The sequence below is a fragment of the Diabrotica undecimpunctata genome, chromosome 3 (assembly GCF_040954645.1).
Source record: "Diabrotica undecimpunctata isolate CICGRU chromosome 3, icDiaUnde3, whole genome shotgun sequence".
In the NCBI taxonomy this organism is placed as follows: Eukaryota; Metazoa; Arthropoda; class Insecta; order Coleoptera; family Chrysomelidae; genus Diabrotica; species Diabrotica undecimpunctata.
Genome location: NC_092805.1, coordinates 135,082,869 through 135,098,965, shown reverse-complemented (window position 1 = coordinate 135,098,965; position 16,097 = coordinate 135,082,869). Strand labels below are relative to the sequence as shown.

The window sequence follows — 16,097 nt, the reverse complement described above, 5'->3', positions numbered from 1 at the left end:
AAAATATATCAAGGTTTGACTTATTATCTTACCTCTTAGTACCAAAATTGAATCAATGTTTCCTCCATATTCCTCAGGTAGTAATTTTTGGGGTATATAATCATACAAGCTTTCCATTTCTGTGTGGACCAGAAACTAAAAAGATTATTTTAGATCATTATTTACTATTTTTAATTAAAATTAACAACAAATTTAGTTGGGCGTATATTTATTTTGACATTTCAATTTACAAAATTATTTTGTTTTGTTGGTAATACAAGAAAATTCTTCTAATATTTTGCACTATATTTTATTTGAAAATGCATCACAGCACAATTTTTATGAAAGAAGATTACAACGGTCTTTATACACGACTATTTAAAGCAACACAATTATAAATATATATATCTAATGAGCAAGCTTAATCATAATTTTCGTGATTTACAATTGTGATGTTGGGAGCTAGTGTGAAAATAAGGGAAGAATGTTAACGCTCCTATAATTTCTCCCAATCTCCTAGGAGAGGAACTTTTTAAAAAGAATATGTTTATTTGTACTACAACCACATTCTTCTTCTTATTTCTCTTTACTTTATAAATTCTTGACTTCATCTCATTGTTAATGTGTTTGTTTCGCTATATAGTGTTATTAAGGGATCCTGCCAGTCTATTTGCTTTTTGTATTTGATCTCTCACTTCTTTGTTCTAGTCTACATAGCTGGACAGTATAATTTCCAGGTATTTTATTTCCATTACTTGATCAATACTGGTGCCATTAACTTCTATTTTACATCTGGTCGGTTCTTTGCTGACTACTATTGTCTCTTCCTTTGTTAACACTTTTGATGATTTCATCCATGATTAAATTGAAGAACAAGGGGCTCAATGAGTCCCCTTGTCCTATTCCGCTGCCTATTTCTATACGTTCTGTAAGTTGTTCATCTATTCTGACTTCCATCTTGTTGTTTTGGTAGATGTTTTCGATAGTTTAAATATTATTTAGGGGAACTTTTCTATTATACAGACGATGGATTACATTTTTGAGTCTTACTCTGTAAAACGCTTTCTTTAGGTCAATCAGACACAGAAATGCTGGTCTATTATACTCTAGTGACTTCTTAGTAATTTTGCTTTATAACGAATATTGCATCTGTACACGATCTTCCACTACAAAATCCTGTTGTTCATCTTCTAAACTTATACTCTAATTTATTAGTACTTGTAAAATTTTAGTTGTAAGTTTTAGGGTAGCATTTAACAAGTTTATACCTCTGTAGTTTTGTGGCTGTTTTTAATCTCCTTTTTTGAATAGTAGAATTATTTCGCTCGTTCTCCATTCTTCCGGTATTTTATTGTGTTTTATAATTTTATTAATTAATGTTGTTAATTGTTCTGTCATTGTTACTCCACAATATTTCAGTAATTCGTTTGGTATCCCGTCTTTACCTGCTGCTTTTCTGTTCTTGAGCTTTTTACGTATTTTACGAACTTTCTGTACATTTATATTAAGTTCTTCATTTGTAGTAATTTCTGGTGTTTCCGATTCTAGCTTCGTTTGTTCTTCCTCTATAGTCTACAGCTTTTTTAGGAAGTTAATTCTCATATCTCTCGGCCTGAGATATAGTAGTGATTCACTTCAATGCACAATGTGCAATTTGTGCCTATCTAAAGGGGTTACAGTTTTACATATGCATTTTTACCGTGTTATCAGTTTTCAATTATGAAAGACTGCGACCATGAAATGTATAGTAAGTGGGTTAATATATAATTTACATTATCAATTATTTTTTAACAAGGGACTTTAAACTTCTTTGTTCTCGATAAAGGAGAGACACGTGGATACGTCACTCATTACATATTGATCCTTCAGGTGGAAATTTTGTGTAAACTGATAAAACTTTTTTGTTTAAATTTCTCTTGTGTAAGATAACGTATCACCTAATCGTATCACCCAAGGTTGCCAAATGCGTTACCAACTTTACACCAATTTCAAAGAGAGTGATGTTACTACAAGTAGAAGCCAACCCTATTAATATAAACATAATCCAAGTGTATGCTCCCACTGCAGACAAAGATGAGGAAAAAACAAGTTGAGTTCTATCAGAACATCAAGAGTATCATATAGAAAATTCCTCGGCAGGAAGTTCTCATCATTATAGGCGATTTTAATGCCAAGATTGGAGCTGGAGGTAAGACACAGTACATTGGAGCACATGGACTTGGAGTCAGAAGTGAGAGAGGAGACCTCTTAGAAAAATTTGCAGAAGACTCAGAACTAGTTGTCACCAACACATTCTTCCAATTACCACCTCGTAAGCTGTACACGTGGAAATCCCCTCAAGACAGACCCGGGAGAATTATTAGGAATCAAATAGACTACATTTTAGTAAATAAAAGATTCCGAAACAGCTTTATATCTGTCAAGACTTATCCTGGAGCAGACTTGGAGACAGACCACGTTCCACTGGTGGGAGTATTTCGAGTCAACTCAAAACAGTGCACAATCATACGACAAGGAAAACACAATCATACGACCTACGCATGCTGAAAGACCTTGATACGAGGATGAGAGTCCAAGCCACGTTAAACGAGCGTGACCACAATTAGAAAATAATCGAACGAAGAACAAACGATCAAACATATTACAGAAATAGTGCAAAATGTAAAGGATAAACATTTAAAGACAGATAGATTAATGAAGAAAAGATCATGGATGACAGATGAGATCCTGAAACTAATAGACGAGAGAAGAGAAGCCAGAAATGACGCAGGCAAATATAAAACCATAAATATATTAATAAGAATGAAAATCAGAGAAGCGAAAGAAAAAGAAGCAAGGGAAAGATGCGAAGAAATTGAGACTCTGCAGTCAAAGTAGTCACAATGTACATAAGAAAGTTAAAGAACTAACAGGGGGACTAAGACGAAGGCAGAAAGGAAATATAACTGATTCTGACGGAAAGATCATCTTGGACAAACAGAGTAAAACAAGAACGTGGAAAGAATATATAGAAAAACTATTTGAAGACCAAAGAGATAACACCTTTGAGCTAGAAGAAGAGGTAATTGATGGACCAAGAATATTACAGCAGAAAGTTTATTCCGCAATAACACAATTAAAGGATGGCAAAGCGGCAGGCCCTGATAATATACAAGCAGAACTACTCAAACTAATGGACAACGAATCAATAGCAATAATCGCAAAGATATTCAACAACATATACAACTCTGGACAAATACCAACAGAATGGCTGAAATCTAAGTTTATTGCACTTCCAAAAAAACCAGGAGCCAAAAAATGCGAAGATTACCGTACTATAAGCCTCATGAGTCATCTCCTAAAATTGTTCCTAAAGATAATTTATAAGAGAATCTACAAGCTGTGTGAAAGTCAAATTTCCCCCAACCAGTTCGAATCGCAAATGCTGTTGGTACTAGAGAGGCTTTGTTCTCAGTACAAGTCTTATTCCAGAGATGCATAGACGTCAACTACGACATATGCGCATGTCTGGTTAATTACGAGAAAGCGTTTGATCGAGTACAGCACGCCAAGATGATGAAAATACTAAAAGAAAAAGGAATTAACAACCAAGATCTGAAAAGAATTAGAAATCTTTACTGGAATCAGACAGCAAATCTTAGAGTCGAAGATGAACACACTGACTATGTGAAAATATGAGTGGAGTGAGACAAGGCTGTATTTTGTCTCCTCTAATCTTCAATCTGTACTCTGAAAGAATATTTATCAAAGCTTTGCACGAAACTGAAAAAGATATTCTACTAAATGGTTACTGGCTAAACAACATCAGATATATGCAGATGACACCATAGTATTTGCGGATAACTTAGAAGACCTACAAGTTCTTATGAACAAAATCACGTATTACAGTCAACAATATGGACTCAATATAAACGTTAAGAAAAAAAGCTTATGATAATTAGCAAGAAAAGGATAACAGAAGGTCAACTCTACGTCAACCAATCCCCTGTAGAAAGAGTGACGCATTACAACTACCTTAGCACTATAATAAATGAAGAATGAACCAACAACCAGGAGATTAGAGCACGCATCGGAAAAGCTAGATCCACCTTAAATCGAATCAATACCTACATTATTGGTTTATTGAAATTACTGCATAATTTAAGACCAGAAAATTTCAAATTATTTTGAAGTTTTTCCTCACTGGTTTATGATAGTACTTTGGGAATTATTAGCTGTGTCATACAAACTGTGCTATAATTTTCAAACGGACTATAGATGAAACTACTTATCACGTAAATATTTTAAGAATATTATTAAAAATCACTTTCTGCTTCTACTTATTCACTTATAATATGCTTACCAAGTCGATGACTTCTTTTTTCATAACGGGTTTAATGAAACTAAATACTTTGTCCATAAATGGCACAATATTGATAAAGTGTATCTGTTTTAATCTTATTGGCATTCCCTCCTAAAAATTAATATGAACTCAGTATTTTTATCCTAACATTAGTGGTAAATAAGTTAGATCATCCATTAAAGTTCCTTCGTACGTTTACGCGTTATAGTTTTTTATCATATATATTAGATCTTTATCAGCACCAACTAAATCAAAATCTACAAGAGATATAATAATACATTGTTATACACATATGAAACTATTCTTAAAAACTTTCACATGGGGCCCAAGTAAGCGCATGGAATGCAAAGAAAAATAAAAATACCGTTAAAATAAAACAACGATATGAAGAAGTAAAGATACCCAGATAGTATGTAAACTTGCGCCAAGTTTGGCTTTTGTTTGATTTTAAATTATTGCGTCAAATATGACTAGGCAAGTTTGCGACAATATTACTGCAATATTGTTAAGTTAAAGATGATATTTCAAGTTTGTAGCCACATTGCTTCAAATCAGGCTCGTGTGCGCGCCATCTGTTGCAAGTTGCAAAGTAATTAAAGCAAAAGGAGAAGCAGCTATTTTGTAATTTTATTATTTATTTATTTTAACTTAAAGATATACATAAAAGCACTTGTAAATCACCAGGTGAACTTAAAGTAAATATGATCAGATCATGCTATTTTTGACTCAAGACACCAATCAAATATAATAAACGCCCGCACCAGGAGACAGAACAAGTAAGAGCAAGTAAGGGCCAGAATCTTAAACATAAAAAAGGAAATAGGTTCTTAACATCAACGATACAGTGTAGAAAGTCTTAAAGAAACAAAACAAAAAAAACATACACACATAAAAAACATAAATGGGAAGTGTGCAGAAACATCATGAAAGAAGCAGCTGAAGAATTACTAAACTTGTTTTTCATATTGAGTATGTCTCTGTCTCTTCTTATGATATTTACCTTTAATGGGAATTAACTATAATTTTAGTTAAAAATACGTTTATTTTGACGTTTTTGATTATAACTTCATAAATCGAAAAGTCACAATAAACGGTGTTTTAACTAAAATTTAGTGAATTTTCATCAAATAATAAACAACATAGAAGTTACATAAAAAAATACAGAACCGTATAAAACGGAAATTGATTATTGTTGCAAGATTTAAAATATTTTATTAAAGTTTCAATTTGGATTTCGGATTCTTTTTAAAATGAATATCTTGAATTTTTTTAAATATACATTTTTTTTTAAAACTTGTTTATTGCTTTTTTATACAATGAACAAAGCCATTAATGAAATTATAATAATAGCTTAGCAAAATGGAAAACAAGAAAATACGTCAGAATAAAAATTACTAGAACTTGGTTTTAAATCAATAAATCATTACCATACCTGCAGATAGTAGGCAAATTTTTTAACATAAGAAGGGTTTATTCTCAGTAGATGCCCAAGGCTGGTTAGTTCCATGTCTATTATGAGTTGAAAGCCTCTTGGGGGGCCATATTGGTGTGAATGAAGTAGTGGTACTATATCCATAAGCTTCAACTGACCAATGAGGTGAAAATTTCTTGGATCGGGATCGATTTTTCTCGATAGTATCACTGTGTCGCCTGCTGGTGTTAATTCGGGAAGAACAACGAATAATCTAAAAATATTAATTATAATATATATATATATATATATATATATATATATATATATATATATATATATATATATATATATATATATATATATATATATATATATATTGTTACGTAAAAATATGAGTCATAGTTTTAACCTTTAAAACATGTTTTTATTCACTAATAATTCTGTTCTATTGTAGAAATTTTGGCGAAGGATCTATATTCAAATTATGGTGAATCATCCAACTAGATGCTTCTCGATTTTTCGATGCAAGACAATGCGATCTTTCGATGCTGTTCTAGTATATCAGGATTTCGTATATAAATACAACATTTTTATATGGAGGGCCAGTTAATTCTCAAGACCCGCGCTCGCGAATTTGTTACGTACGGATATAATAAATTATTGTCAGATAAGTTAATATAAATAAAGAAATAAATTAAATCCGTAAGTGTTATAAATATTGAACCTTTTAATAAATTCACAACAAATGGTGCCAGAAGTGAGATCGAACATAAATTAGACTTATAATAATAATACAAGTGAATATTTGTAAATTGTGAAAATGACGACGATTTATGAGCTGACAGTGACTAATTTAAGAAGACATCTTGAAGACAGAGAATTAGCTTCTACCGGAAAAAAGGCTGAGTTAGTCCAACGACTAAAGAACGCTTTGCTAGAAGAAGGACTAGATCCAGAGACTTATATATTTGAAGATGCTGTCCTCTCGTCGATTTCGAAAGTTTCTGGTGATGTAGCCAAAGTTTCTGGCGATGTAGCCAAAGTTTCTGGTGATGTGGCCAAAGTTTCTGGTGATGTAGCCAAAGTTTCTGGTGACATCGCATCATTAGAGAACAAAGTTTCTGGCGATATTTCGAAAGTTTCCGGCGACATCGCTTCTTTAGAAAGCAAAGTTTCTAACGAGATTTCTTCCCTGGAAAGCAAAGTTTCTGCTAACATCTCTTCAGAAATCTCTAAAGTCACTTCTGAGATGTCTGCCCTGGACGATAGAATATCTTCGTTAAAAAACCAAGTTGCTGCCGATAAGTTGGCCTTCGAAGAAAAGATTAAAGAGATGGAAAGGAAGATGGAAGAAACAGGGACAGCAGAGAGAGGTAACAATCCGACTACAGTGGAGATAAAAGAAGACGAGACGAAATTTAAGTTGGAGACACGGCCGAAATTTGAAGGAAGTGGAGGTTCTATTCATGTTAAAGTCCCAACTTTCGACGGAAAATCATCATGGAACAACTACATGAAACAGTTCGAATCAGCCGCAAGAGCAAATGGATGGTCTGAAAAAGAAAAGGCTGTAAACCTGACTATCGCCCTTCGAGGAGATGCCTTAGATGTGCTTCAGACCATAGCCGTAGAGGAGACCGATGATTTCGAACAACTGAAGAAGAGGTTAAATATGCGATATGGCCACGAACATTTGGAGCATGTATATCAGTCACAGCTTAAAAATCGTAGACAGAAGAAAGATGAGGCTCTTCAAGAATATGAGGTAGATATTGCCAGATTAGTACGATATGCTTATCCAACAGCTCCCGAAGACATGATGGAAAAATTGGCCGTTCAAACGTTTATTGATGGTCTTCGTGATCATGAAATGCAGAGAACACTGCGATTAGCTCGTCACAAGACGCTGGTTGATGTCCTATCCGCCGCCCTCGAATACGAGTCAGCTACGCAGGCCTCTGGCGGGTACAGTAAAGTTAGGACTGTAAAAGAGGAAGGAGATGAAGATAAACTTGACCAGCTCGTTAATATGATGAAAAGCATGACATACAAGAAAACGAAGACCATCAGATGCTGGAATTGTGGCGAAATAGGACACGTACGAAGCTCCTGTAAGCACCCTAGGTACGACGCAAATCAAGAAACTCACCATCAGGAAAACTAGAACGGGTCAGCCTTAGGGGGGCAGCTTCGACCCAGAACTTTTCCAAAGACCCTCTCATACTAATAGCTTCTTTGAAATGTCGTGAAGATAGTGTATATGTAGATGGAGACATAAATGGTAAAAAGCATACGTTGTTGGTGGATACCGGAGCGACCAGAACCATTATACGCCCGACAGTTATAAACAGCCGAAAGAAACTGTTACCAACGAGGTTGCGACTTCGGACCGCTACAGGTGAAAATGCCAACATTCATGGAGAAATCCAGGTACAATTGGGAATTGGAGCAGAAAAGTTTGTCCATACTGTTATAGTTGCTGACATCGAAGAGGATGTTATATTAGGGATGGACGTAATGAATATGCATGGATTCCAATTGGATTTTAAGAATAAGGTAATCAAAGTTGGCAACGAGGAAGTATTTCTCCATCCACATAATGACAACACTGTGCAAGCAGCCATTAAAGAAGATACAATCGTGCCTGCGAGAAGCGAAACGATCATAGTAGCGCGGCTACAGGGAATTGTGGATGAAGGGAGACCTGTTATGATGGAGCCTTGGAACCATGACGATGAGGTTGGCCGTGGAATCATAATTGGAAAGGAATTGGTGACTTCGGCTAAAGAAATTCCTGTGAGACTTATCAATGTCAACGACTACCCAGTGACCATCAAGAAAGAGACAAAGGTAGGAACTTGTGTACCTGTGACATCCATAATCCGTCAGGCGACAACATCTGATAATTCCAACGACAAATTCGACCAAATGGTTGCAGTTGCAGGACAGTCTCTAAATCAGATGGAGAAAAGGAAACTAAGGGAATTTCTTCGGCAGTATCGTGATATTTTCGTACCGAAAGGAGGAAAGACGGGAAGAACTACCGTTGTTAAGCATAAAATTGATACTGGTAATGCTAAGCCAATTCGTCAAACAGCTCGACGATTACCACAGGCGAAGAGAGAGGAAGCTGAAACGATTGTTCAGGAAATGAAGAAAGACGGGGTGATAGAACCTTCTACGAGTCCATGGGTCTCTCCGGTGGTCCTGGTTAAGAAGAAAGACGGAACGACGAGGTTCTGTGTGGATTACCGTTTGCTGAACAACGTTACCAAGAAAGATAGTTATCCTCTGCCTCGGATCGATGACACATTGGACACATTGGCTGGAAGTAAATTGTTTTCTACTTTAGATTTGAAGTCTGGATACTGGCAGGTAGAAATGGACCCAGTCGATAAAGAAAAGACAGCCTTCACCACAGGATCTGGATTGTGGCAATTCAACGTTATGCCATTTGGAGTTTGTAATGCTCCTGCGACATTTGAGAGGCTTATGGAAAATGTGTTGAGAGGGTTATCTTGGAAAACATGCCTGGTTTATTTAGATGACATAATCGTCTTGGGGGAGACATTCGAAGATCATTTGAGGAATTTAGAAAACGTTTTTAATCGACTTAAAGCTGCCCAATTGATGCTAAACCCCAAGAAGTGCCAGCTATTTCAAGGTAAAGTCAATTATCTGGGTCATATAGTCAGTAAAGAAGGAGTGGCCGTGGATAAGGGAAAAATCGATTCCATTAAGGAATGGCCAAAACCAACTGACAAACATCAAGTGAGAAGTTTTCTTGGACTATGTACTTACTACCGGAGGTTTATTAAGAAGTTTGCAGATATCGCTAAGCCATTAACGCGACTTACAGAGGAAGCAAGAGAATACCGCTGGGATATAGACTGCCAAAATGCCTTTGAAACGTTGAAAAAGCATTTAATAACAGCACCAATTTTAGGGTATCCACTGCCAGAAGGAGAGTTCATCTTAGATACGGACGCAAGTAATGTGGGAATTGGAGGAGTGCTGTCTTAGATTCAAGGAGGACAGGAACGAGTTCTCGGATATTTTAGTAAAGTTCTTTCAAAACCTGAACGGAATTATTGCGTCACGAGAAGAGAACTTCTGGCAGTAGTGAAATCAGTAGAGCACTTCTATCAATACCTCTATGGCAGAAAGTTTCTAATCCGAACCGACCATGCCGCCCTTAAGTGGTTGATGCAGTTTAAGAATCCAGAGGGTCAGATAGCCAGGTGGATCGAACGACTCCAAGAATACGATTTTAAGATTGAGCACCGGGCCGGAGTTAGCCACAGAAACGCTGATTCTCTTTCCAGAAGGCCATGCCCAGCAGAGTGTTCCCACTGCAACAAAACGGAATCCAAGGAAGCAGCAGTGCTAAGAACGACGATTGTCAACGACGACTGGACGCCTACTAAGATAAGGGAAGAACAAGAGAGAGATCCAGTTATACAGAAAATCCGAAAATGGAAAGAGGAAAACCGTCGACCACCTTGGCAGGAAATATCAAACCTATGCTCAGTAGTTAAGACGTATTGGGCCCAGTGGGACTCATTTATCATCGAAGATGGCTTGCTCAAACGAGTCCTGGAAAATGATGACGGTTCGGAAAAGAGAAGACAGTTGGTGATCCCAAAGAGCAGAATAGCGGAAGTACTTCGTCAGTTACACGACAGTCCATCGGGAGGGCATTTTGGTGTAAGGAAAACCCTTCAGCGAATTCGGGAACGGTTTTATTGGATGAACAGTTCCGACGATGTAAAAGACTGGTGTAAGAAATGTACTATTTGTGCCACGAGTAACGGGCCTTACCGAAAAAGGAGAGCTCCTATGAGACAATATAATGTTGGAAGCCCGTTTGAAAGAATAGCTTTGGACATCGCTGGGCCATTTCCAGAAAGTGAAAACGGAGGCAAGTACATGCTGGTAGTAATGGATTACTTCACTAAGTGGGTCGAGATTTACGCACTTCCAGACCAGAAGGCCGCCACCGTTGCAGATAAGTTGATCCAAGAATATATCAGCCGATTTGGAGTGCCTTTGGAGATCCATAGTGACCAAGGCAGGAACTTCGAAAGCGATCTATTCCAAGGAATATGTGATAGACTAGGCATGAAGAAAACAAGAACTACCGCGTATCATCCGCACTCGGATGGTATGGTAGAACGAATGAATAGGACAGTTGGCAAGTATTTGACAAAGATGGTGTCCGATCATCAGCGAGACTGGGACCAATACCTTCCGCTCTTCACAATGGCCTACAGATCTGCTGTTAACGAATCAACAGGCCAGACACCAGCCAAAGTCCTATTCGGACGCGAAATGCGACTACCTTGTGATCTCGAGTTTGGATGTAAACCTGGAGAAGATGTAGCAGGTGAAGATTATGTGATCGAATTACGAAGAAGAATGGACGATGTACATGAGTTGGTCCGTTCCCACCTTCAGATCGCTAGCGACAGAATGAAGAAACGGTACGATACACAAGCCGAAAAGGGTTGCTTTAAGAAGAACGACAAAGTATGGCTGTATAATCCCAAGAAGCGAAAAGGTTGTTCTCCCAAATTGCAGCAGTTTTGGGAAGGCCCATACCTAATTATGGAGAAGATCAACGATGTCATCTACCGAATAAGCAAGATTCCGAGGGGAAAGCCGATGATAGTACACCATAACCGGCTGGCGTCTTTTGAAGGTGACCACGACGTAGATGAAGAAGTGGAGGTAAACCAAGTCCAAGACGTGTCTGACCTCACGTTTGAGGAATTCATGGGTGCCTATGGAGGTACCGGTAAAGCAAGACATGGTGTTACCACTGAAGAAAAGCAAGATCTACTCGCGCTCCCCGATGACTACTCGCTGGCCCTTACCATCCCGGCCAGTATCAAAGACGCACCAGGGTTGGCATCCGTCTTTCGAAGGAAGTTTGGTCGAGTTGCAGAACTTCAATGCCAGGTGCCAGCTCCCGGTAAAACCTTGAAACTCCAAGATGCATCACGTTACCTTTTCTACCTGGTAACAAAAGACACTGCCCGTGACCAACCTACCTACCGAGATGTGTGGGAAGCCTTACTTCAATTGAGAGAGCACGTACTAGAGTCCGACGTGCAAAAGTTAGCCATGCCAAAGTTGGAGTGCCGCCAATTAGATTGGAGGGTTATCCGAAATATGGTGGAGGAGATCTTCAAAGACACCGAAGTCCAGGTGTTAGTCTGTTGCAATCCGCTAAGTACCTTGTGCGGAGAGAAAACCGTCCCTTGTCATTTTTATACAACTGGAAGTTGTAAAAGAGGGTCCAGTTGCCGATACCAGCATACCGTTCCAGTTCTAGTCCCAACAAGGTTCCAGGAGGAACCATCTTTTGAGAGGGGGGCAATGTTACGTAAAAATATGAGTCATAGTTTTAACCTTTAAAACATGTTTTTATTCACTAATAATTCTGTTCTATTGTAGAAATTTTGGCGAAGGATCTATATTCAAATTATGGTGAATCATCCAACTAGATTTTTCGATTTTTCGATGCAAGACAATGCGATCTTTCGATGCTGTTCTAGTATATCAGGATTTCGTATATAAATACAACATTTTTATATGGAGGGCCAGTTAATTCTCAAGACCCGCGCTCGCGAATTTGTTACGTACGGATATAATAAATTATTGTCAGATAAGTTAATATAAATAAAGAAATAAATTAAATCCGTAAGTGTTATAAATATTGAACCTTTTAATAAATTCACAACAATATATATAGATATATATATATATATATATATATATATATATATATATATATATATATATATATATATATATATATATATATATATATATATATATATATATATATATATATATATATATAAAGCTTAGCTTCCTCCATGGATGTGTTAGTTGTTGCTCTGGAAACCTCAGAGTCTTCTAATTTTATTGCTATAAATTGGTCGCATTGCTCATGTAATAGTCCTTTCTCAAGTTAATATGCTCGTTTTCTAACTTGGCTGCACCGTACTGAAACGACCGTACTGAAGAAATACGTATATACGGTTCTGCCAATTCTGCCAAGAGACGGATATGGTTGTAACGAATAGATTTTTTAAATTACATCCAAGAAGACTTTATATATGGAAAGCACCCGGTGATACCCCAGGGAAAATAATTTTTTTTAACACCTGTGCGTTGTTTATATACTGCTATCTGGTCACAAATGACCAATTTTGATTTTGACCAACAGCAAATACTTAAATCTAAGGGCTTACCCTCTGGCTTATCCTATGACTTACTCTTATTTTATCTATCAACTAATACCCTACAACTAACATGCAATAACTTGACAGCACTATACTCTTCCTTTTACACTAAACTGTTACACATTTACACTAACTCAAATGGTTTTATCCTTATAAGTCTTCTCTTTAGTTTAGTGTTGTCAAGAAGCTGGATTACCTCGACATTCACATGACTATTCAGCCTCTGCTCGTGATTTGCTGCTGTTCTCTTGATTATTTAGATCATAGTTTCCATACCCAGGTCCTGGTGGAGGTTGCTGTTACGGATTTACCAAGGATCATCAACAATATTTCTCAGTACTTTGTTTTGAAATCTCTGGATAATATGTAGATTACTAGCTTTGGTATAGCCCCAGAGTTGGCACCCATATAACTATACTGGCCTCAGTACTTGCTTGTAGATGGATAATTTATTATGAATTGATAATGTTGAATTTTTTCCAATCAGCCAATACAATTTCTTATATCTAATATCAATCTCCCCTCTTTTCTTTTTGACATGGACTTTCCAGCGCAGCTTCGCGTCTAGGGTAATGCCTAAGTATTTTGCTGATGTTGCATAAGGAATTTGGGCATCATTTATTCTAACTGGGAAATTTTCTATTTTTTATTTGTAAAGTTAATGTGTGCATATGTAGTCTTATTTAATTTTATTTGCCATTTTCTGGTCCAGTTATATATTTTATTTACTGATAGTTGCAACTTATCTGTTGCTTCTTCACTAGTGTCTCCTATCGCTAGTATGGCTGTAGGTATCATCCGCGAATGTGGCAATAGTATTTTGTTCTAACTCTGGAATATCACACGTATACAATAGGTACAGGACCGGACCTAAGACACTCCCTTGTGGCACGCCAGCTTTGATCTCCCTTAACTCGGTGTACACTTCTTCTTGTTTTACTCTGAAATATCTATTCGCAATGTATGATTTCAAGATTTATGAATACTGTTTAGGCATGAACGTTATTAATTTATAGTTTAAACCGTCATGCCAGACTTTATCAAACGCCTGTGCTACGTCAAAGAAGATTGTAGAGCAGACTTTCTTTTCTTCTAATGTTTTTTCTATTATATTCGTTATTCTGTGAACTTGATCTATAGTGGAATGTTGATTTCTGAAACCAAATTGATGATTTGGTATACGATTTTTTCTTTCTATTATTGGTTTTAATCTTTTCAATAAAAGTTTTTCAAATAGTTTTGACATCACCGAAAGGAGTGATATTGGTCGATAGGATGTCACTTCATTAGGAGATTTACCTGGTTTGGCGATCATAATCACTTCGGCTACTTTTCAGAGTCTGGGAACATATCTCAATCTAAAAGCAGCATTTATTAGGTGTGTCAGCTTAACTATGGTTTTTCTTGGTAGATTTTTTAATAGTTCTCCTATTATAAGATCATATTCTGGAGCTTTCTTAGGATTTCTATTCTCTTTTATCTCTGTTGATACTTCTCTAAATGATGTCAACGTTATTCTTTCTTCAGTTTGGAATGGTTCTTCCCATCTCAGTTCTTTACCATCATTTTCGTTGGGTTTGAACGTGCTTTCTAAATGATCTGCAAATCGTTCTGCTTTCTGTTCGTTACTTCTAGCCCAGATGCCGTTTTCCAACTTGATAGGAGAAGAATGAATCATTGGTCTCTTCATTCTTTTTGTTGCCTTCCATAACGAATAATCTGTGTTCTGGTCAGCTGTTAAATTACTTAAAAAAGAATTAATTGTTGAATTTTTTATATTCTGTATCTCCCTTTTTAGTTTTTGTGTAGCATTATTTAGACTAGTTTTGTCTCGTGGAGCTCTGTATTACCGTGCCATTTTTTTCTTAACTTCCTTTTTTCTACTATGAGTTCTCTAATTTCTTTTGGATAGTTGTTCCCTTTTGTTCTAGAAGTTATTGTAGGAGTATTTTCCCAAGCTACCTATTGGATATTTTTTATAAAAACTTCTAATTCGTCATCAAGTTGCCTCGTGTTTCTCAATTGCACAGCAAGATTAATTTTGTGTTCAAGGTTTATTTTGAAGCTCTCCCATCAGTTTTTTGATTAGTCAATATTGGATTGAACTCTTTTTTAATCACTGTATCACTAATACTTAAAATTATCGGTGAGTGATCAGAGTTCATGTCCCAGCCGTCATTGATATCCAGATAGTTAGCTGAGATATTTTTGTAAATAAAGAAATCTATCAGGTCTGGAATTTGGTTCCTATCGGTAGGCCAGTATGTTAGTCTACCAGTAGAGATTACTTCATCCTTTTGTTCGTTAACAGCTGACAATAGTTCTTTTCCTTTAGTTGTAGTTAGTCTAGAGCCCCAGTGTTCATAAACTCTTTATATTGTTCTCTTTTAATGGAGTGTCTAGGAGGACAATATATTGAACTTATATTTACGGTATGTGTTTTCATCTTCACACATACTGTTGTAGCTTGTATGTGCTCAGTTGCACATTTTAATTCCTCATGATGCAAGATGTTCTCTTTAATTATGATAGCGCTTCCTCCTTTAGCTGCATTATCTGGGTGTACAGTAGAATATACTCTATACCCCCTAAATTTTATATATGACTGTTTAGTGAAGTGTGTTTCAGAAACGAGAGACAGATCAATTTTCTCAATATCTAGTACTGCTTGCAACTCGATCTTTATAACAGTCCATTTGCGTTCCACGCCATTATTCGGAGGTCCTTAGCCATTTCTGATTTTCGGAATAGCTCCTTTAGCGCTATACTCTAGTCGGGTAACTCTGATATCGATTTGAGTTATTTTGTCATCAATCTTGGTGAGCTTTTCCAATATCATTTTTAATGTAATATCAGTTTCTTTTTCTTGTTGCGATGATGCGTGTCTCCTTGCATTCGTTGTTACATCGCTGTAACTTAAGCCCAAGATAGATATAAGACAACTATTAGAGGCCCAAGATAGATATAGAAAAAAGTAAAAACAGAGATTAATAAGAATTTTGCGAAAATAGTTGAAAACACTACTAGAGGCATAGAAGAACAGTGGAACGAAATGAAGATATCTATTACCACAATTGCACATGAATATCTAAAATCAAAAAGAAAAAAG

The 16,097-nt window shown here is 36.5% G+C and overlaps 1 protein-coding gene across 1 annotated transcript in view; it reads right to left on the bottom strand.

Moving 5' to 3' along the window:
* Nucleotides 1-16,097, bottom strand: part of LOC140437438 (alpha-tocopherol transfer protein-like) — a 31,434-nt gene that overhangs the window by 4,307 nt on the left and 11,030 nt on the right. Inside the window, exons 3-5 of the mRNA XM_072526973.1 lie at nt 5,754-6,006; nt 4,322-4,432; nt 33-135 (exon numbers count right to left, since the gene is read on the bottom strand). Coding sequence (XP_072383074.1) covers nt 33-135; nt 4,322-4,432; nt 5,754-6,006 — 467 coding nt within the window. The remainder of the gene's footprint in view (nt 1-32; nt 136-4,321; nt 4,433-5,753; nt 6,007-16,097) is intronic.